The 22,896-nt window shown below is 45.3% G+C and overlaps 1 protein-coding gene across 2 annotated transcripts in view; it reads left to right on the top strand.

Annotated features, from left to right (window-relative positions):
* itpr2 (inositol 1,4,5-trisphosphate receptor, type 2) overlaps window positions 1-22,896 on the top strand; it is a 235,633-nt gene that overhangs the window by 154,135 nt on the left and 58,602 nt on the right. For both annotated transcript variants that reach the window (XM_059654708.1, XM_059654707.1), the window contains exons 38-45: window positions 8,633-8,765; window positions 10,603-10,787; window positions 10,879-11,062; window positions 13,361-13,617; window positions 15,079-15,279; window positions 17,206-17,316; window positions 20,506-20,601; window positions 22,396-22,512. In XM_059654708.1, coding sequence (XP_059510691.1) covers window positions 8,633-8,765; window positions 10,603-10,787; window positions 10,879-11,062; window positions 13,361-13,617; window positions 15,079-15,279; window positions 17,206-17,316; window positions 20,506-20,601; window positions 22,396-22,512 — 1,284 coding nt within the window. The remainder of the gene's footprint in view (window positions 1-8,632; window positions 8,766-10,602; window positions 10,788-10,878; window positions 11,063-13,360; window positions 13,618-15,078; window positions 15,280-17,205; window positions 17,317-20,505; window positions 20,602-22,395; window positions 22,513-22,896) is intronic.

Genomic DNA, 22,896 nt, shown 5'->3' with positions numbered 1-22,896 from the left:
TAAAACAGCAGCTAATGAACTTAAAAGACCCTATACAGACAACAAGCAAAACAAACGTCATCTACAAAATACCTTGCAAGAACTGTGACAAACACTACATTGGACAAACAGGCAGAAAGCTAGCCACCAGGATACATGAACATCAACTAGCCACAAAACGACATGGCCCACTATCACTCGTATCCTTACATACAGATAAGGAAGGACACCACTTTGATTGGGACAACACATCCACCCTAGGACAAGCCAAACAGAGACACGCACGAGAATTCCTAGAAGCGTGGCATTCCAACAGGAACTCCATCAACAAACACATTGATTAGGAGCCAATCTACCACCCCCTGAGAAAAAAAAACAGGAAATGACATCACCAACACAGGAAATGACATCACTAATCCAAGGAAACCTAACCAGATAAATAGAAAGCGGGACATAACACCAGCGCTTCGTCGGAGGCTCACTGATGATGTTACCTCGAATGGTGACGAAACGTCTGAAAACTAATCTTACCAGCTGCTTGTATAGCTGTGCTCCCATAAGGGAAGGAGACAACTGGTGTTGTTTTAACCTGATGGTCACCATGTCTCAGGCAGGGGTCCTTTAATGGTAACCTTAGCCGCTGTGGGGAATTGAACCTTTGCTGTTAACGTGACTGTGTATTGTAAGCCAGCTGTCCGACCAACAGAGCCAAATGCACCACCCCGATGTAACAAGGACAACTCTTAATACTGATAAACAATCCCGTCACTCCCATCTTGCTCAAGCTCAACCTCTTCCAGTTTAAACTGTTGATCTTGATCATTAGAGCCAGGAGCAGGAGTAGGCCATCCGGCCCATCTAGCCTGCTCCACCGTTCAATAAGATCATGGCTGATCTTTTTGTGGACTCAGCTCCTTTTACCCGCCCACTCACCGTAACCTTTAATTCCTTTACTGCCCAAAAATCTATCTATCTTTGCCTTAAAAACACTCAGTAATGTAGCATCAACTGCTTCACTGGGCAGGGAATTCCATAGAATCACAACCCTTTGGGTGAAGAAGTTCCTCCTTGACTCAGTCCTAAATCTGCTCCCCCTTATTTTAAGGCTATGCCCCGCTTAATTCCAGTTTCACCCATCAATGGAAACAACCTCCCTTGCTTCCATCTTATCTGTTCACTTCTGATTTTTATGTGTTTCTATAAGACCCCTCCTCATTCTTCAAAAGAGCCTCATCCCAGTCTACTCCATCTCTCCTCATGAGCCAAACCGCTCAAGTCCATAATCAACCTAGTGAAGCCCCTTCAGTACCAGTCCATCCTTTTCCAAGTAAGGGAACCAAAACTGTCCACAGTACTCCAGGTGTGGCCTCACCAGCACCCTATATGGCTGCGGCATAACCTCCCTTTAGCAATGAAGGACAATATTCCATTTCCCTTATTAATGATGCGCTTGCATTTGTCAATAACCTGCAATGATGTGCAAAGATGGAAAATGAAAAGGAATGGGCAAGTGGGAGACAGAAAGCATAGCAACAAAGCTGTGTTTTGAATGTTGTTACGCTTTGGAAGAGATTTTGAGGGAATTGAGTGTAGGAGCTGTAAGGATGGGATGGAAGGAGGATGATCGGTTACAAAAGAAGCTAGAGGGCTTGTGCATTACGTACGTAGGATGGAGTGGGAAACCTGCAGTTTAATCATAGAAGAGTTCACTGCCTTGACCCACATTTCTTCCTTTGCCAAAGTCACACATCCTCCCTGCTGTTCCTACAATGATGCCTGTGGAATCGCACTGTGCAAAAATCAGCTGATACATTTCCTTACAGTACAACAACACTTGAAACAAATGCTTATAACCAAGCCTTGTACTTTAGAATGTCCTGAGTTTGTGAAAGGTACCATAAAAATGCAAATTGTACATAGATAAGAAATATATAAATGGAAAAAAAAAGTTGGATTGCTCTATTCTAGCTCCTAATTTTGTGTCTTGCTTTTGTTACTGTTGTAATTTTACAATTTCAATCAACCTTTACCTGGCTATGGAAAAATAAATACAAATCTCTGTTACAGTAATTTAGGAAGCATTTCAGCAAGGATGAGTTTTGGCAGTTATTTCCGTCTGTGCATTTTTCTTGTCTCAATCCATAATAAGCAATACAGCAGCTGGTCAGGTGCAGTGGTTGATTCAAAAGACCTTCACTTGAACCAAACCCCAAGTTGTCTGCATTGGGCACTTGGATATTGAATTTGTCCAGGAAACTGGCTGGCCGTTGCAAAATCAAGTTTTGGAACAACAACAGAAAACATCCCAGAAGGAGCAAAATCAAGATCACCTCAGTAGAGATGGCGATGGTATTGGGCACTTCTAACAAGCAAAGTGATGAAAGGAGGTTCATGTGAAATGCAGAATGCGTGATGTGTCAGTATTTCTCTACAAACCTGCAGCCTGTGTGCCAAAATACTGTGAAGTGAACTTTTGCCCAAAATATATCCCTTGGGCATATTTTTGGCTCTGAGAGCCAGTTTTGATTGCTGTGATTTCGAGAGAGAGAGAGTCCTGCAAGAGACCAGCCTTGTGTTTAATTTCCCTGTGGTAGAGCACATACCTGTAATCTAATGAGAAGTGAAGCTCATTCACCTCCCACTCATTATTCAGCCTGTTTTAGAACTCTCCGTGAACTACTGCCTTTGAATTTTAAAAGAGACTCGTAATTTTAACTCCTGGCTACCAAGAGAAACGAGTGCAAATTGGAACATGCTTCCCTTGAGCATCTCTTCCCAACTCCGATGAAAGCTTCATAGAATTTACAGTGTGGGCAGAGGTCATTCAGCCCAAACACTTCATGCTGACCCTCCCCTCATTCTGTCCTGTTACACCACACTGTCATGGTGTAGGCTGTAGAGTTTACTGCCAGACGGCATGCTTTACTTTTGACAGGGTTTAACTTTTACCTGAAGCTGGTGATGCCAGCAAGAAACGTGACATGCAAAGGTGCGTTTCCATGACTATTTGAGCTAGTTTAGAAGAGCATTGCTAGAACCTGCTGTATTTCCAATTTGGATGGGTTCATATCGCAAAGTTCTCACCTAATGGTGAATATGTTTAACACTGTTGCCTAAAGTTAATCCCGAATGGATTATTGGATTTCTGTGAAGGACGTTTTGAGAATTATTTTCTAAGGAATTCCAGTACCCCTCTTACTTGCTTGCCCCTTCTTTATATCCAGGGAACAAAATCCTGAATGCCTTCTATCAGCTACAGCATGCTGCAGTTTTGGGAAAGTAATTAAAATCATGCTAAAATGATTATAATAAACAGTACTGTAGAATGTTCAACATCTGTAGGGCCTTGAGTTGCTGTAAGGATTCCTGAAGGGTGCACAGTGAGCGGTGATTTACTCAGATTTTGTTTTCGAGCTGCAGGTTTGGGGAAATGTAACAGGTTATGGTTTGTTTGAAGATTTCAGTCACCAGCCTGACCATTGTGCCTGAGGAGCAGGAAAGTTCTCAGAGTTTGATTCTGGCCGAAACATGGCAGCATGTGACTGTGTATGTGACCGTTGTGTGCAAACCCCAGGCTGTGTGGGAGATTCCAGCTACCAGAAAGCGACCAGGTGAATCTGAGCGCTAACTCCTTCAGGCTGTGAAATGTGCTGCCCTTGGGAAAGCACCATCACCTGCTGTGCAGTGAGCTGGAATGTGGTTGACCTTTCCACGAGCTCTCACTTGTAAGCAAAGGAAGACTTGTCTTCTCTAAAGGACCTTTTTAAGGACCTCGAGATGTCCTTTACAGCAGCAAAGCACTCTGGAATTCTAGTTGGTGTTATAATGCCAGGCAGGTAATCTGCTCATGGTAAGGTGTCTCTGATACTAGCGTGGTAACGACCAGGCAGCATGTCTCTGTGCTGCTGGTTGGGCGATCAAACTTTGGCAAGAGCTTGCCAGCTCTTCCTTCAAATGTGCTGCAGGATCTTCCCCATCAACTGGAGATGTTGGCTGAGCCCTTGATTTAATGCCTCTGCTAAAAGAGAGTGCAGTGGCATGCAAACCTTTGATCTTTACATTCAGCAAAATATTGTAACCTTGGTCAAACACTAGTAATTTCTTCGAAGCAATCCGAGCATCTAATTATTTACGAAAGGATTGAAACCAGGCAGTTCACTGTTTAAAACAAAATGACTTTTATAAACCAAAAATCTAAAGTATGAATGCAAATAATGACTCATCTTAAATAGGCAGTTATTAAAAGTACAATTGATACAGTTACACACAGTTGTGTACACAGTTACATTTGCTATAAACTAAACTTCTTAACTGAAACTTCCATCTACACCCATTTCACTTACACACCAAAAAGGTCAACTTGGATGCACATCAGAAATTGGAAGATTAACCACTTGGTCTGAGAACATTCACAGATATTTGTATAAGGGTTGGAAATTATTGCATCTACTACATAGTTCCAGCAAGCTTGCCTTTCAGATCTCCTCCATCTACCCTGTGGTTGTGGCTCCCAGCTCAACTCTGGCATTGCTAGCATCTTCGACATAGTCGCTCTGGGTCAGAAATCTCTTGCTTCTGAAATTCCTCATCTCTGGAGTCTCCCACCTTGGATCTCTGTGTCTCTTTTTGATGATTCCAGAACTAGGTGTTAACTGAGTCCTTTAAATTTCTTCTTTTGACAACTGAGACTCTTTTTTTTTTAAACCAGCATGCAGAATTCAACCAAATTCTGCTTGATTGAAATGTTCTTATCAATCAGCTTTTTCAAAACGAAGCTGCCCGTGTAGCTGAACCACACTTGCAAACCTACAGCCCCCAACCCTTTTTCTTTTGATTGTTGATTCTCCAGGCAACTTAGTCACGTAGCCAGTTCCTGGGAGCAAATTTCTTTTCATTGCAGTAAATCGTCTTTCAGAGAAATCTAACTTTTCAAAGGACCGTTATCCACGATTCAAAAGGAAGGTTTTTTTTCCAAAAAGCACATGGGCTATCTCTCAGATCTCCAGATTTTGGTACTTTTCCATGGAGTTGTTGTTCAAAATGCATTTAAGCAATGTGTTTCTTTGTTAGATCTCCCATTGTGAACCACTTATCCAATTGAAGCAGATGGTATATCCAGTTGAAAACATTGCCTCTGCTGAAATATTTGCCTTATTTTGGAAGTTCGGGCGATATGAAATGTTGGGCGGTTAGTACTGTATGTGAGTTTTAACCCACCTTGGATTAGCAGTTGTGGTGCAGTGGCTAACCCTCCTTGCTCTGGGTCAGAATGTACTGGGTTCACTGCTGCATGCTCCTCAGCTCAAGGCCCAGGCTGACACTTTACTGCAACACCTTTTTAGAGATGGAGTCTTGGCCATAGACAACACTCTCCAGGTGGATATCAATGATCCCACTACAGCAATTGAAGAACAGACATGACCTGGTCCATGTGTATGTCCCAGTGCCATCCCCATATAGAATCATAGAATGCAGACACTGTGGAGGCAGACCATTTGGTCCATTGAGTCCACACGAACCCTCTCACTCAGATACAACCCCTGCCCCTTACCCTAACCCAGTAACCCCACATTTCCCATGGCTAACCCACCTAACCTGCACGTCTTTGGACTGTGGGAGGAAGCCACGCAGACCCAGGGAGAGCGTGTAAACCCCACACAGACAGTCACCCATTGAATCGAACTCCGGGCCCTGTCACTGTGAGGCAGCAATGCTAACCACTGAGCCACTGTGCCGCCCACCAAAATGTTTCAGTAAATATTACCTTTGTAAATAGTCATTTGGCAAGTTCTCAGAGCAGGCTCAATGAGTGTAGATTATTGCTAGCCTAGTGTTATGAGACCTGTTTACACTGGGAACATTTTGGGTGTTTGCATGGTCTCTGCTTCAAGTGAAGGCATTTCAGTCTGTGCCCTTCTAGTTCACCATTTGAGAGTATAAGGGGTGGTTAAGTGACCTCAAACCATTGGAAAGCTAGATCTTCTTCACGGACACGCTGAGATTTCCAGTGTCGAGCATCCCATGGAGAACAGAAACTGCAGGGCAGCATGGCATTTCACTGGTTAGCACTGCTGCCACACAGCGCCAGGGACACGGCTTCGATTCCAGCCTCAGGCCACTGTGTGGAGTTTCCACATTCTCCCCGTGCCTGCGTGGGTTTCCTCCCGCAATCCGAAGACGGTGTCGGTGTGTTTGTGGTAAATAGGATGAATGAATGACAAATGTATGAAAGGTCCGTACTGGACGCCAGTGTTAGTCTGCCAGATATTAATGTGGAGCTGGTTGATAAATTTGGCAGACTCCATGCTAAATTGCAGTGTTCACGAAGAATTTGCTGATCTCCCGATCTTATCATTGCATTCTAAAGATGAGTGCAGTTTTTCAGTGGGGTTTTCTGTTGGGAAATCTTGGAAAAAACCTCACCAAATGTGATTGCATCGTCATTGAATTTACCTCCATGAGGAAACTGCTGCCCAAAGGAGCTTTACAGATTATGCAAACTCAGCTCTTGCACAGCCTCTCTCCATCCATCCCAGGAAGCTGTTTCAGACAAGATCAAAAGCAATCTCCTGATAGAACCGTAGAGGACAAAACCCTAACTGAATCAATTCGACCCCATGCTTCGGAATCTGTACCTCCAGCCCTATTTCACCTGTTCATCCATGTCCCTAGTTACTTCTACTGTTTGGAAAAAAAATCGTTGGTCACAGTTTCCAAAACCTGAATCAAAACAGCTTTTGGTTATTTGCTACCAAGCAATCCCCCAACCATCTTTGATTTTTAAAACCGCTCTATTCTCATTTCAGTTCTCAATTTTACAAAGCACAAAAATAGAAAAAAAAGTTAATTACTCTGGATTATTAGCATTTTAACTGTATTGACATAATTAGATTTCATGATTACATCACTTGATTGTCCTGAAGTTATCACAAGAAATGGGCGATTTTGAATGCTAGGGGAATCCTGTACACTGTCAGCAAATAACACTCCCTTAGATTCCCAGACGTTCCATTCTTACAGTTAACCAAACCTACAGCCCTCCATGTCAGCCCCATTGCATTGCTCAGTTTCAGCTCCCAATGGGATGCTCAGCACTGGAAGCCTCCAGTGTGCCCAAGAAGAGTATTTAAATTTTCCCAGATTTTTAAACTATATTTTGGAGTGAGAAAAGTGCTTCCTGAGGTCTCATGCTACAGGAAGGATGTTGTGAAACTTGAAAGGGTTCAGAAAAGATTTATTAGGATGTTGTTGGGGTTGGAGGGTTTGAGCTATAGGGAGAGGCTGAATAGGCTGAGGCTATTTTCCCTGGAGCATCAGAGGCTGAGGGCTGATCATGTAGAGGTTTATAAAATCATGAGGGCCATGGATAGGGTGAATAGCCAAGGTTCCCAGAGTAGGGGAGTACAAAACTAGAGAGCATAGGTTTCAGGTCAGAAGGGAGAGATAAAAGGGACCTATGGGGCAACGTTTTCACGCAGAAGATGGTGCGTGTGTGGAATGAGCTGCCAGTGAAAGTGTGGAGATGGGTACAATCACAGCATTTAAAAGGCATCTGGATGGGTACGTGAATAGGAAGGGTTTAGAGGGATATGGACCAAATGCTGGCCAATGGGGTGAGATTAATTTGGGATATCTGGTTGGCACAGACGAGTTAGACCAAAGGTCTATGCTGTCCAACTCAATGACCCCCAGATAACCTTTGCTGTCACTTTAAGTTTCGCCTTCTTTCTCTGAACTTGGCCACTGGAGGAAATTAGCTTTTCTGCCAAGATCATCAATTTAAAGACGTCAGTCGGGCATGTTGTCTGCCGTGAGCCTTCCATGTTGCAGGCAAGGTCTATTTTCATAAACTTAACTGGCACAGTTTCCTTGCCAGGATAGATACTTGGCTGAGGGAGAGAACCTGCTTGGGGTATTTCCCAAGGGATGTGCCTCCGCACTGGTCGGTTCGCCACCCTCCCCCTTGCAAAATGCTTTTCCCCTCCCAGTTTATGCAGGCTAGAGACCACATTTAGTGTCGCCAGTGACTGGGTTAAATGTGAAGGTGCAATATTCATTGTTCAGAACTTTGATTGATTAGCTCCCCCCTTCCATCCACAGCTTGAGATACCCTGTTGGGTTTGGAAACAGAGAGAAATGCAGGGCCAGTTCTAACTGAGCTCACAGAGAGATGCAATGCTGCTGGGGGAGGGAGTTTGGAGACGACAAGGTGCAGAGCTGGATGAACACAGCAGGCCAAGCAGCATCAGAGGAGCAGGAAGGCTGACGTTTCAGGCCTAGACCCTTATCCAGCAGCCAGTGAATGCATGGAGCTCTGTAAAAAGGCGAACTTCATGGAATCTTTGTTCTGAGGAAGTGTCAGGCTGGACTCGAGACATTAACTCTGTCTCTCTGTCCACAGAAACTGCTAGAACTGCTGAGGTATTGCAGCATGGTCTGTTTTTAATCTGTGAATTGTTAATTTGATAATGCTGTCCCTGTTTGGCGTGCTCAGAATTGAGTGATAGTTTATACATGAAGAACAAACCCCTTTGTGTCACAGCATCATTGACAGAAGGAGGAATTATCCTTCATGAGCAGTGGTTCCACACCCTAAACTTTAAAGCGCTTTTTCTTCAGAGGTTTCTGTTTATTTTAATCCGTTCTTTTAAAGGGCACAGTTTTAAGAAAGATCCTTCTGAATCGCTACTTTGGGAACCTTCGGAGTGCCTATAAAGGAGATGGACACAGCGGCAGCATTAATCCCCCATTAACAGCAGTTTACTCCAAGTCTACGCAGCCTGGAGGTAAATACAAGACACATCATCAAAGGATAGTGTTGGAAATAATAGAAGTAGGTTTAGATGCAGGCAAACGTAAAAGCAAGAAATTGATCTCTGCTTGCATTTATGTTCTTGTTTTCCTGCGAAACCAAATCAATGGGCAGTCCTTGTGAATCAAAGGTCGAGGGTTCAAGCCCCGACACACCATGTACTGAAGCTTGAAGTCAGGCTTGACTCTGTCAGGGCAGCGTTGAGGGAGGGCTGCACTGGCAAAAGTGCTGCTTCTTGGCAGAGGTGTCAAACCGGGTCTCCGTCTGCCCTCTCAGTAAAAGCTAATAGCTGCCGCCACGCCATTCACAGAAGAGGAGGTGGGAGTTCGATCCAGGACTCTTGGCTCACCGTAAAACCGTTTTGAGTTTGGTTTTATTTTTGAAATAGTAAACTTTTCTAAGCATTTTGTTTTTGCTGTGACTATTGTCCAGTGGTCTGATGCAGCCTGTATCCTGCAGCCTGTGCCTATCAGGAAACTCAAAGCAAAGAAAGATTTAGGATTTACATAGCGGGGAATCTGTGGTGCAGTGGCTGTACTTTGCCTCCTGGGGCAGTAAAGTACAGGTTTGAGTTGGAGGTGTGAGAAATGGGGAGCGTGCGGCCTACTGGTTACGTCCCTGGACTAGTAATCCAGATCCCCAAGGCAAATGTTCTGGGGTCATGCTTCAGACCTCACTGTGACAGATGGTGCAATCTGATTTCAATAAAAGGTGAACTTAATGATGATCGCGTAATGACTGTCAATTATTGCTTTTAAAAAAAACACTTGGATCACTAATGCCCTTTAGGGAAGGAAATCTGCCATCCTTACTTGGTCTGGCCTAGATTTGACTCCAGACCCACAGCAGTGTGGTTGACCGTGTACTGCCCTCTGGGCAATTAGGGATGGGCAATAAATGCTGCCTGGCCAGCGACATCCTCATCCCTTGAATTAAAAAAGAACTGGTTGATTAAGACAGGCCAAAGGGCTTAATGGGCTGTTTGTGTTTTTTGAACAAGGTCACTGGCACACTGCAAGAAATGCAGTTGCTAGTTTGTCCACAGCAAGGTCCTGCAGCTGCCAGGGTAAGAGAACTTGCTGAAAATGTGTTTCCGGTGATGTTAATTTGAGGGATGGCTCCTCAGCAGATCACCAGTTTTTCTTTGAATTGGTGTGCTGGCCCTGTTTGCCTGAAGGGGAGCTCAGAGCCTCAGTATGAAGTCACCTCTGAAACAGCACTTCTGGCAGTGTAGCCCTCCCTCAGTACCACACTGCATCACCAGCGCGTAAAGGGGCACATGGAAGGCTTTGGACTTAGAGAGCAGGGAGTCATCCCGTGAGCTAGGAATGAGGTCAAGGTTCTCGTCTGGATTGGCATGGTTTGGGGGGTGGGGGGGTGCACGTGTACAAAGAGTGGGAAGAAAGTTTAACTCTAAAATATGTAGAAGTCACCACACCATCAGTGGATTCAGACACTGGAGGCCAGGCAGCATTGTGGGTGGGTGATATGTCAGTCCCTTGTGCTGGGGAGTGGGAGGAGATCTAGCTGCTGTCAATCTGCCACAGTTTAAAGAAAAGTAATTAGTTGTTCCACACAGTATTCAACATGAACTGGGATGAACATTCAACTTGTTGGAAGACGCACATATATAGGTCTTCCTTTAGAAAACTCAGAAAAGGGAGGTAGTACAGGGAGCAGGTGAGGAAATGAAACTTAGGGGAAAGTGCCCATGGGGAGACTCAATGAACTGATTGGCCTCCCTCCACCATACCTCGACCACAAAATGAAGAGTCCAAATGTGAATGCATTCAGTTGCATTGTTTTTGCAGGTGGCAGCTCATTAGATTCGGACAAGTGTAGGACCTCTGTGTTTGAGATCCAGTGTCACCTTGACCAAGCTGGGGCCTCGGAGTTGGTCACTGACCTCATCACCAACACCAAGAACTCCAGCATCTTCGAAGAGAGCATCATGCTGGGCATCGCATTGCTCGAAGGAGGGAACACCCAGATCCAGGTAAGGCACGGCCGCTGATTCCCAGAGTTACGATGCCAAGCCGTGCCCAACCCGCCCACCCACTGCTAATCCATCTGTTTTCCAATCTTAGTTTTCATTCCACCGGCAACTCAACATGCTAAAGAAGTCAGAGAAGTTCTTCAAAGTTTTGTACGATCGCATGAAACTGGCCCAACAGGAAATAAGGGCAACCGTCTGTGTTAACACCAATGACCTGAGCTGTAAGAAGAGGGAGGACGATTATGATGTTGTGACACCCATCAACAGGAGAAGAGGTAACTGTGTTTCCATAGTGATGGGGCACAGACTGAACCCCATTTTGGGGTTGGGATACGGGGGAGTCACTGAGCCTGGAATCTGAGATTGGCATTGTTCTAACACTTGGATAAGGTTGGTGTGACGGTAGAGAGGTTCTGGATTAATACACTAATAGTTAGCTGCTTGTGCTTGACTGGCACAGAAGGGGTGGGCCGAAGGTTCCTCTTTTTCTGACCTGAGGGTTTCCTCACCCGCGTCTGTGTATGAGATGGTCTTTCAGGGCAGATACTAAAGACCCTGCCTGCCATCTTGGGCAAATATGAAAGTGTCCATGCAGAGCTGTCATGGGGCCCTAGAAAGAACTGGAAGCCAGGGTTGGGGGAAGGAGGGGAGACTATTAAGAAGAGAGTTATACCAACCAAGGGGGAAAGCACTCTTTGCAGAATGGAAGGAGCAGCAGGAGAGGATTGGGACATTGCTATGGATCATATAGTGGGCCACAGTGTGCGATTTACCTCAACCCCCACATCCACTGCAGACAGCTGCTTGATCAGAGTGCAGTACAGATCCCACCCTCCTCCATGTCCTCCCCATCTGTTTCAAACTGCAGAAACCAAATTGCCTGCAGTTCTGTATCTTTTTAATCTACAGCCTTCTTTTTAAAAAGAAGGCTTTAAAAATGGAGAAATGGGCCCATTTTACTACAATTGTCTTTTCTCATGAAAGTAAGGAAGGTCAAATCACCAAATATACATTGAATTATCACTGTACCGTTGCGGGGAGAGCATTGTGATATAATCTGGAACTGTAACTGCAGTAAAATAACACAAGACAATGGATCGTGATTACAGCTGCTGTCTTTTGATCTACCATGAGGCAGCAAGACAGTGAGCAATGAGATAGGCAAGGCCTCACTACTGTCTCCTTTCCAGCTGGCTTCTCCCCAGCCATGGACTTTGAGGTTCGGAAGCAGCCTGCTTTGTTGCAGGATGAATCTGAAATGGGCAATCGAGGGTTTTAGCCTGCTCCGAGAGATAAACAGAAGATGAGACTGTCCCTCCGCAGGAGGAGAGGGGTGTCCAAAATTACGTGGGGTCCAGACAGATTAGAAATTGTTCTCAACTGAAAGGATTGAGAAGCAGAGGGCACTGATTTACAGCAATTGGTGAGAAGTAGCAACAGTGATATTGTTTGACACAGTGTGTGGTTTGGATCTGGGGAAATGGGACCAGGTGAATTGATCAGGCCGAGAGCCAGTACAGATGTGATGGGCTGAATGACCTTCCCCTTGGCCGTCACCATTCTGACTATTTGTGATTCGAAACACAAAGTGCTGGGATTCTGAGGTAATTCTTTATGCTGTTGATTCTCGTTGTCTTTTCCTGGAGTCCGTTTGGAGGTGAGGGTGTCAATTTTTTTTTAAATTAATGCCCATTAACAGCAATGTGGTGATGGTGAAGGGGGTGAGAGGTGGGTAGCTAAACAGTTTGTGGAAACTGTGCCGATGTGACTCCAGGAGGACCACCGGTTGCTCCTTTAGGTCAGAAGTCTGCAGTGTGCTCACACTGTGGCCAGCTGCCCAGGCAATGAACCCCACATCTTGCAATGGGTACAGCTTAGAAAGAGGCCATCCAATCCCATCGTGTTGAATCACAAGGTGAGCAATTCATCTGGTGCCATTCCCACACCTTCTCCCTGTAATCATGTGTACACTTTTCAGACAAATGTCTGATCTTTCTAACTACGCCCCCCCCCCCCCCCACCTCAGTCGACCCTGTCCTTCCACAACACAGTCCAGTTGTGTGTTCCAGATCCCAGCCCCTGCGTGGGGAAGAGGATTTTCCTCATGTCGCTATTGCTTTTCGCCAATCACCTTAAATCTAGGCTCTCTTATTCCCAATCCTCGCACCAACAGGAAAAGGTCTCTCCCTATCACCTCTGTGCGGTCCCCTTGGGATTTTTGTATACCTCGATCAAAATTCCCTTCTGTTCCCTGCAGGAAAAGATCTTCCGCCTTCTCCCATCTGTCCATGTCACTGAAATTCCACATCTTTGGAACTATATTCCTGGATCACCTCCTGGGTATGATATCCAACTCTCTGGTTGATTCCCATCCCCAACCTCTTCCCCTCCCCCGACCATCATCGAGGCCAAGTTCAGGGCATCTGAGGGACCCTAGAGATTTCACAAAGAGCATCTTAACGCGTTACCGAGGTTAAAATCTGGGTTCCTGCTCCAGGTTGTGCAAACAGGAGGTTCTAGAGAGTTATACATCCAACCCGTCACAAAACAAACCATCTTTTCATATCTCTTAGTGAAGGATCCATCATACCACCTTAAGGAGGGAGTGAAAGGCCAGTTGGCAGAGGCCTCAGTTGCCACGTACAAAGCCTACTATATGTACAGAAGGGAGATGGATCCCGAGGCTGATCTTCTGCCTGTAGGGAGTGAGGGCGTTGTGTCGGAGGAGAAGTCTAGCGAGGAAGAGGTCATGAGCCCTGCGATCGCTATCATGGAGCCTATTCTCCGGTTCCTGCAGCTGCTCTGTGAGAACCATAACACAGAACTACAGGTAAGGCCACCCCCCAGCCCAGCTCGAGCGCTCCAGGCCTACGTGGACATTGAGAAAGGAAACTGGCTCGGCTGTGCTGAGTAAAACTACCCTGCGCTTCTCACCATACATGCTTAAAAAGGGAAATGTTAGGCAGTATGTTGTTGGTTAGATGTGACATTGGTCTTGAGTTGCACATCAGTTTGAAGGGTGAGCAGCGACAGGGACCTGAATGATGTTCTCCTGTTCCAAATCCTGCTTTGAAAGTTCTCGCTGAGATTTCTGTTCACGTACCTAGAGGATTGGAAAAGATCTTTCTTGGTACTCTTTTTCATCATTAGCCACTAAATCCCTAAATCTAAACATCAAACTCTGCTTGTACCAACATTTTGAAATTGACACAAATGAATATTGATTTAAAACAACTAAGCCTTCTACATAACCAGCTGTTAGTAGCTTCACTGTGACTGATCGACTGGCTAAATCACTTTGGTGGGCAGTTACGGATTAATCTCCAAAGTAAGGCACAGTGGGACGCTGGTGATCTGAAACAAACACTGACAGAAATTGCTGGAGAGACTCGGCAGGTCTGGCAGCATCTGTGGAGAAAAAGCAGAGTTACCGTCTCCAGTCCAGTGGCCCTTCTTCTGAAGGTCCTCCACCCATTTCTGCTTATGTTTGTAAGAGTTAATCTCAATGATTATCCCCAAAAAGCGCAATGCAAACTTTATGCGGAGAGTTGAATTTTTATTTCAGAAGCTCTTCACTGACGGTTTGGAATTTCTTCCTCAGAAGGTAGTGGGTGCAGAATCTTTATGTATTTTTAAGGTGGATTCTCGATTCCCAAGTAGACTAGATTCCCTACAGTGTGGAAACAGGCCCTTCGGCCCAACAAGTCCACACCGCCCTTTGAAACATCCCACCCAGACCCAGACCCATCCCCCTATAACCAACGCACCCCTAAACACTAGGGGAAGTTTAGCATGGCCAATCCACCTAGCCTGCACATCTTTGGACTGTGGGAGGAAACCAGAGCACCTGGAGGAAACCCATGCAGACACGGGGAGAATGTGCAAACTCCACACAGACAGTTACCCGAGGCTGGAATTGAACCCGGGTCCCTGGTGCTGTGAGGCTGCAGTGCTAACCACTGAGCTACCGTGCCACCTCTGAGGATCGTGAGCCTTTGAATCCTTCTCTCCCAGAGAGTGGGGGAGGTGGGATCATTGAATGATTCTAAGGAAGAGGTAGATACCGCCTTGACTATGAAAAGGAGTCAGTGGAATGAGGGGGTAGGCTTCATTGTGGATTTGAGGCCTGTATTAGATCTTATTGAATGGTGGAATGGTCTTGACTCAGTGTTGCCCCTAACTTGACTCTTTGTATGGATTACTGTGAAATGTCTCTTATTGAAGAGATCGGTGGGATCTGATTGCTTCTCTTACTGCTGCTTGATCATTTTCACGTCTGCCGTCCATCTAGAATTTTCTCCGGCACCAAAACAACAAAACCAATTACAACTTGGTGTGTGAAACGCTGCAGTTTCTGGACTGTATCTGTGGCAGCACCACAGGAGGACTTGGCTTGCTGGGGCTCTACATTAATGAGAAAAACGTCTCACTTGTGAACCAGACTTTGGAGACACTGACCGAGTATTGCCAAGGACCATGCCACGAGAATCAGGTACGGTCCCAGGAATCAGTGCCGTCAATTGATTCTCTTCCAACGTTCATGTATTTGTCACATTTGAACCATTGTACCACTTGGCCTGTGGACACCATTGACCACTCAATGTGGATCAGAACTAATTGACACAATGTTCCAATGGTAAGACTGCTGTAGGTGAGCAAGCACAGGGGTGACGGGGGACTGACTCGGTGTGAGTTAGGGCACAGGCAGCTGAGGGTGGGAGGCTCAGCGGGGAAGCCTTTCTGCATAGTTAAGCCTGGAGTTATGGATGGCTATTAACATAGGCAGCTTCTCGGACACCCATGTCGTTGGTGACCAGCATCGATCTGAGTGGAGGGAGGTGGGCGTTTTGGACCTCTAATCCTCCTTCGGCCCTAGTTTAAAACCAGCTGAGGCCCTTTTTAGGCAGAAGCAGATTTTGGATCGGTGTACCTTACTATACCCCCAGGTGTTTTCAGGGCCAGCCTGGGGCCATGGGCCGGTGCAGGACGCAAGTTGGGAAGTTCTAATTCAAGATTCCCCAACCTATTCCCAATGGGTAGGTTCCAACTCCACCTAGAACCAGCCCCTGACTCCCAGTATCTGATATTGATAACTTAGGCAAAATCAGTTGCCTTTTTTTTATCGTTCGGGTTTAGGAAACTGGAAGATCAGAGACCAAGCACCTCAAGAAGCATTGGTAAAGGGGAATTATTGGAGAAGGGCAGCAGGAGACTGACATGGATTCTAGGATTACTGAGTGATCTGTCTGCCCTGAACTGATTTCAGAATTACACACCTCGCGTGTGGGAGTGGTTTTGTTTGGTGCTGGATCACCTGACTCCTGAGGTTCAAGCAAAACTTAAGGGCAGTGCAAAACAAACCCCGATTGCTCATGATGTCCTATTGGACTGCACTGGGGTGAAAGGATATCTCAAGGGTTCAACTCCAGAATCAATTTAGCTGGAGATAAGGAACAAAAAGGGTACAGTTATATTTCTAGATGCAGTCTGTCGACCACTAACTAGTGGGAAGGATGTAGAACAACAGATCTACAGGGAAGCTACAGTGAGGTGCCAACTTGCTCATCATTATAATGGGGGACTTCAATTGCCCTAATATAGACTGGGATATTGGTAATGTATTGGACACCAAGAGGCGTGAGCCCTACCTTGTGCTCACAAGAGTTTCCAACAGCAGTATGTCTCAAGTCCGATGAGGAAGGACACATTGTTGGATCTAGTTCTTACAAATAACAAGTGTCCATGGGGAACATTTAGGAGACAGTGATCACTATATCATAAGGTTCCGGATGGTGTGGGAGAATGCTGTGCAGAGAAACTGTTTGGCGAAGAGCAGACTCCAACAGTGCAAGAGCAGAACTGGGCAGGATTGACTCGAACAAAAGGTTAGTGAGGGAAAAACAGCAAAGAAGCAAAACCGATTAGAAACTAGAAGGGCAATTTTCACATGGAGAAGGGGTGTGACTGAGGCATTAAATGAATACTTTGCCAAATGTCTTTACCGAAGGCGCAGAAGACATGATTAAGAGATAGAAATGGGGCATTCAGCAGGGCATTGGCTGATTGTTTGGGTGGGAAATAATGTTCAGTGATATGAGGCAAAAGCAGGAGATTGGCACTTGGTGCTGATGCTAATTTCAAAAGCCAGTGTAGACATGATGGGCCGAATGCCCTGTTCCTGCACCATTACAGTTTGGTGGTTCAGTTGCAGTTTCACATCTTGTCGAGCTTCAGGTTCGAAAGGCTCATGCAAATTGCTCATGGACCAACATAGTTGACACTGTAGTGTGTACAGCTTTTTTTGTGTAGCTGCAGGATACAGAATTCTGTGCAGCACCCAAGTTTTGCCTCTCCTTCTGTTCAGCAGTAAACGCCTTGAACAATGAAGTTAGCCTGTTTTTCATTCTGTCTCGCACAGACTTGCATCACCACCCATGAATGTAATGGAATTGATATCATTATTGCACTGATCCTCAATGACATTAACCCTCTCAGCAAGTACCGAATTGACCTTGTCTTACAGCTGAAGGTAAGATTGTCAAGACCTTCAGTTAACGTGGTGCTTTTTATAAAGAATTTATTCTGTTTCTGTCAAACTGATGAGGGGGATTATTCACTCATTTCAAATAATTTGAAGGAAAATTGCAAAGAGACAATATCTTGGCCTTTGTTTGCCTTCTGCGTGTTCAATTCTGATCGTTGGTATTGAATGATGCAGACAAACCATTTGTTATATCAAATACTACGTCTCAAAAAAAACTATTTTGCAAATCTAGCGTATGCATACTTGAAATAAATAAGGACCTTTCGGTGTGCTTATGATCAAACGATGTTTAATTGGGCATAATGGATGCCATAGTATTATTTGAAAGAAAACCAGGTGAATTCTCCCCACCTCCGTAGCTAGTATTTATTCTGCAGCCAGTTCTACTAAGTCTACTTTTGAATCGATCTGTTCAGAGATGTTATTACATGTCTCTGGAGCAGGTGGGACTTGAACCCATGTTTCCTGGCTCAGAGTCATTGAAGATTGATTTTAGAGGAAATTAATAATTTTAAGGCATTTGCAGGAGACCTAACTGAGGTTAGAGGTAAGTACAATTTGACTCCTAGAAAATAGTAAAGTTTAGGGGCAAGTACAGTAAATTTAGTTTATGAAACTTCCAGAGCAGGAGTGGTTGGGTAGAAATAGAACATTACAGCACAGTACAGGCCCTTCGGCCCTCGATGTTGTGTCGACCTGTCATACCGATCTCAAACCCATCTAACCAACACTATTCCATGTACGTCCATATGCTTATCCAATGACGACTTAAATGTACCTAAAGTTGGCAAATCTACTACCGTTGCAGGCAAAGCGTTCCATTCCCTTACTACTCTCTGAGTAAAGAAACTACCTCTGACATCTGTCCTGTATCTTTCACCCTTCAATTTAAAACTATGCCCCATCATGCTTGCCGTCACCATCTCAGGAAAAAGGATCTCACTGTCCACCCTATCTAACCCTCTGATTATTTTATATGCTTCAATTAAGTCACCTCTCAGCCTTCTTCTATCTAATGAAAACAGCCTCAAGCCCCTCAGCCTTTCCTTGTAAGACCTTCCCTCCATACCAGGCAACATCCTAGTAAATCTCGTCTGCACCCTTTCCAAAGCTTCCACGTCCTTCTTATAATGCGGTGACCAGAACTGTACACGATACTCCAAGTGCGGCCGCACCAGGGTTTTTTGTACAGCTGCAGCATAACCTCTTGGTTCCGGAACTGGATCCCTCTATTATTAAAAGCTAAAACACTGTATGCCTTCTTAACAGCCCGGTCAACCTGGGTGGCAACTTTCAAGGATCTGTGTACATGGTACAATTTTATTTCATTTCGTTTATCTAATATTTGATATTATAGCAGCACTAAGTAGAGTTGAAGACTAAAAATGGCAGGAGATCCCAGACCCGTGTTATGCTGCTCTTGCTCAATGTGGGAGCTCGGGGACGTGGCTGATATGCACCATTACAGCTGGTTGTTCACCCTCTCCCTTCGGAATGTCCTGCAGTCGATCTGACACATCTCTGAACGGTGGACCTGGGAGGCAACATACCATGTTTTTGACCATAGAACCGCCTATCTCCTCCCCTTACAATAGCATCCCCTGTGGCTATAGCCCTTCCACTCTTTTTCCTGCCCTTCCTGTTTTGGAGGGAGATGACCACAGGGGACACTACTGCCTTCCTGCTTTTTATTCTGCCTTTTGGTCACCCATTCCCTTTCTCTCTCAGCTATTCTCATTAGCGATATGACCAATTTGCTGAATGTGCTATCGTGGATCTGCAGGTTTTTAGAAGCTAAGAGCATCTAAGCTCTCAGTTTTGTGAGTATTCATGCAAGAAGTCTTTATAGTTCACAGTAAAGAACTGAGAAGAACCAGTTAAGAAAATCGAAAAAAAAATCTGTTACGGTAGGGTCATTTCTCTACATTAGAAAGTGTTAGAAAATGGGATGAGACTTTGTTTTGTTGTGAGTTTTAAGGTCTTTCAGACTGCACTTTCAAACTCCAGCTTAGTTTTGTCAGTTTTGCTTTCATCGTTTGTTTAAGAAATGTCTGTTCTGTTGTTAAAGAAACTCTGCAGTTTAGAGCGACCATGTTTCAATGAAAAAAATAATCTATTGCATTGCATATTATTCTGGGATAATAAAATGTGAGGCTGGATGAACACAGCAGGCCAAGCAGCATCTCAGGAGCACAAAAGCTGACGTTTCGGGCCTAGACCCTTCATCAGAGAGGGGGATGGGGGGAGGGAACTGGAATAAATAGGGAGAGAGGGGGAGGCGGACCGAAGATGGAGAGTAAAGAAGATAGGTGGAGAGGGTGTAGGTGGGGAGGTAGGGAGGGGATAGGTCAGTCCAGGGAAGACGGACAGGTCAAGGAGGTGGGATGAGGTTAGTAGGTAGCTGGGGGTGCGGCTTGGGGTGGGAGGAAGGGATGGGTGAGAGGAAGAACCGGTTAGGGAGGCAGAGACAGGTTGGACTGGTTTTGGGATGCAGTGGGTGGGGGGGAAGAGCTGGGCTGGTTGTGTGGTGCAGTGGGGGGAGGGGATGAACTGGGCTGGTTTAGGGATGCAGTGGGGGAAGGGGAGAAGGGGAGAAGGGGATCTCCCCTTCCCCCACTGCATCCCTAAACCAGCCCAGTTCATCCCCTCCCCCCACTGCACCACACAACCAGCCCAGCTCTTCCCCCCCACCCACTGCATCCCAAAACCAGTCCAACCTGTCTCTGCCTCCCTAACCGGTTCTTCCTCTCACCCATCCCTTCCTCCCACCCCAAGCCGCACCCCCAGCTACCTACTAACCTCATCCCACCTCCTTGACCTGTCCGTCTTCCCTGGACTGACCTATCCCCTCCCTACCTCCCCACCTACACCCTCTCCACCTATCTTCTTTACTCTCCATCTTCGGTCCGCCTCCCCCTCTCTCCCTATTTATTCCAGTTCCCTCCCCCCATCCCCCTCTCTGATGAAGGGTCTAGGCCCGAAACGTCAGCTTTTGTGCTCCTGAGATGCTGCTTGGCCTGCTGTGTTCATCCAGCCTCACATTTTATTATCTTGGAATCTCCAGCATCTGCAGTTCCCATTATCTCTGATATTATTCTGGGATCTGATTTGTCCAGTAATGCATCGCCTGTTTTTGTTTTAATGAATGTCTTGTATTTGTTTGTATTAAAACAGAACAATGCTTCTAAACTTTTACTTGCCATCATGGAAAGCAGACACGACAGTGAAAATGCAGAAAGAATTCTCTATAATATGCGACCAAAAGAACTGGTAAGAAACTTAAAAGATAGTAAGAACTGCTGATGCTGGAGTTCTTCCACATCTGACATTGTGCTGTTCACTGTATCTCCAACTAACCACAGCTTTACAAAGATCTATTTTCCCTCAAAAGACAATGTCCAATTATTGCTTGTCTTCAATCATCGTAAATCAATTTAGATGGGTTTGTGACTGTGTCAGCTTAGGGGTTATAAGAGGCCCTGATTTTGTGTGGGTGTGTGTGTGTCTAAGTGAATGAGTTCAGATCTGAAGCTTTTTTTGTGTCACATCTTTCATTTAAAACTGTTTGTTTCAAAACAATTTCCAACGTAAGATTTAAAGGATATCACAAGACTGATTGTTTTGGATTTCATCTGCTGGGGTGGAATTTGGTTTCAATTAATAAACCTGGGAAATCATTGGACTAGCCATCCAGAACCCAACATTAATGTTCGGGGGATAGGGGCTTGAATTCCATGGCAGATGGTGAAATTTGAATTCAGTAAAAACCTGGAATAAAAAGTTAGCCTAATAATAGTGAAAGGTCTGAGCGAAAATTTGGAGCTTGTGTTGTGGATACAGTTGTTTGTTAGCTGCTTGTTCCAGGGTGTGCAGATATTTCATTATCATTCTAGGCAATATCATCAGTGTAACCTTTAATCAAAGTGTTGGTGTTCTGCCCCGTTCAGGATTTATGTGGTCCTCTGGTGTGGTGGGTCTTGTCATTTCCAGTTGTTTGTTTTAGCAGCAGTCTGTATATGGGGTCAGTTTGACTGGGCTAAAGTGACCATACTGGGACACCAGGCATGCACGGGAATTTCTGGAGGCCTGATACTCGACGTGGGAAGCTAACAAGCACGTAGAAATAGACCCTGTATACAGACCGCTGCGACAACAGAACTGGAAGTGACAAGATCCACCACACCAGAGGATCATATACGTTCTGAACAGAGCAGAATACTAATGCTTCGATTTGGGGTAGCACGGATGATGTTGCCTAGAATGGTAACGAAACCTCTGCACACCACAGAACAACTGGCTCAGCTAGCAAACAAACAGGTGAGCATTTAATTATTGTAAAAGCCCACCCGGTTCACTGATGTGCTCTGTGGAAGGAAACTGCTTTCTTAACCTGGTCTGGCCAATGTATGACTCCAGACCCACTGTAATGTTATTGACTCATAACTGCCCTCTGGGCCATAAATGCTGACTTGCCCACAACATACCATGAGCAAATGAAAACCTATCATGGATAATTGTATAAATTGAATACCTTTACTCAGAAATCTCAGCGGGTCAGGCAGCATCCATGGGGAAGAGAGCGAGCTAACATTTTGAGTCTAGATGACAATTCCTCAGAATAAAATTACGAATCTGTTAGCCTTTACTCAGTCTGGCTTCCATGTGACTTTACACACTGGGCAGCGTGACAGGCTCTTAACTGCCCTCGGAAATACCACTCCGTTCAAGAGATGCCACCCTTGCCAGTGATGTCCACACCTCACAAAACAATGAATTAGATATGGTGGTTGGGGAGCTCCTTATTGGAAATGTTTCCAACACCAGCACATTGGGACCTTGGCCATCTGGGCCTTGCCCCAAATTTGTTGAGTTGCACCCTCAGAAATTAGCCATGCTTCCCAGCCTGATCTGTGCCCACTTCTTGGCTGAAGCACACACTTTACATTGTGCCCAGAGCTGCATAGCATGACGCAGTTTTATAACAGTACATCTTCCTGTACACTAACATGCACGGCCTTAAGGACCTTTCTCGCTGTGCACAGCTGAATATCTTTTCTTTTGAAGGTTGATGTTATAAAGAATGCTTACAATCAAGGTGAGGAGGTTGATAATGGCGAGACTTCAGAGGACTGTATCTCACCAAAGGATGTTGGCCATAATATTTATATTTTAGCTCATCAGGTATGTTGATATATTAGAAACATTTGCAGCTGAATCTTCCTCAACCATGTATCCCTTCGAAAATTTTGGGTTGTATCAAATGAAACGGAAGGTCTTTCTGCACATTTCTCCATAATGGATATCAAACACCCAGCTCTTGTCTTTCATGGACTGGGCACTTCTGTAAACAAATGTATATAATGCAACACCCCACAACCCTCTCAGCTACTGAAATAATGCAGACGTCCTTGTACTGTAGGAACCATGCCAGCTAGCCTGCAGACAACAACCGACTAGTTGTTTAATTGGTTTCAGGAATTAAAAACAGAAAGTGCTGGAGAAACTCAGCAGGTCTGGCAGCCGTTGTGGGGAGAGGAACAGAGTTTTGAGTTCAATAGTAGTCTC

Source organism: Stegostoma tigrinum, chromosome 25 (assembly GCF_030684315.1).
Source record: "Stegostoma tigrinum isolate sSteTig4 chromosome 25, sSteTig4.hap1, whole genome shotgun sequence".
Taxonomy (NCBI): Eukaryota; Metazoa; Chordata; class Chondrichthyes; order Orectolobiformes; family Stegostomatidae; genus Stegostoma; species Stegostoma tigrinum.
The sequence above is the reverse complement of the archived record's forward strand: the minus strand, read 5'-3'. Positions and strand labels throughout refer to the sequence as shown.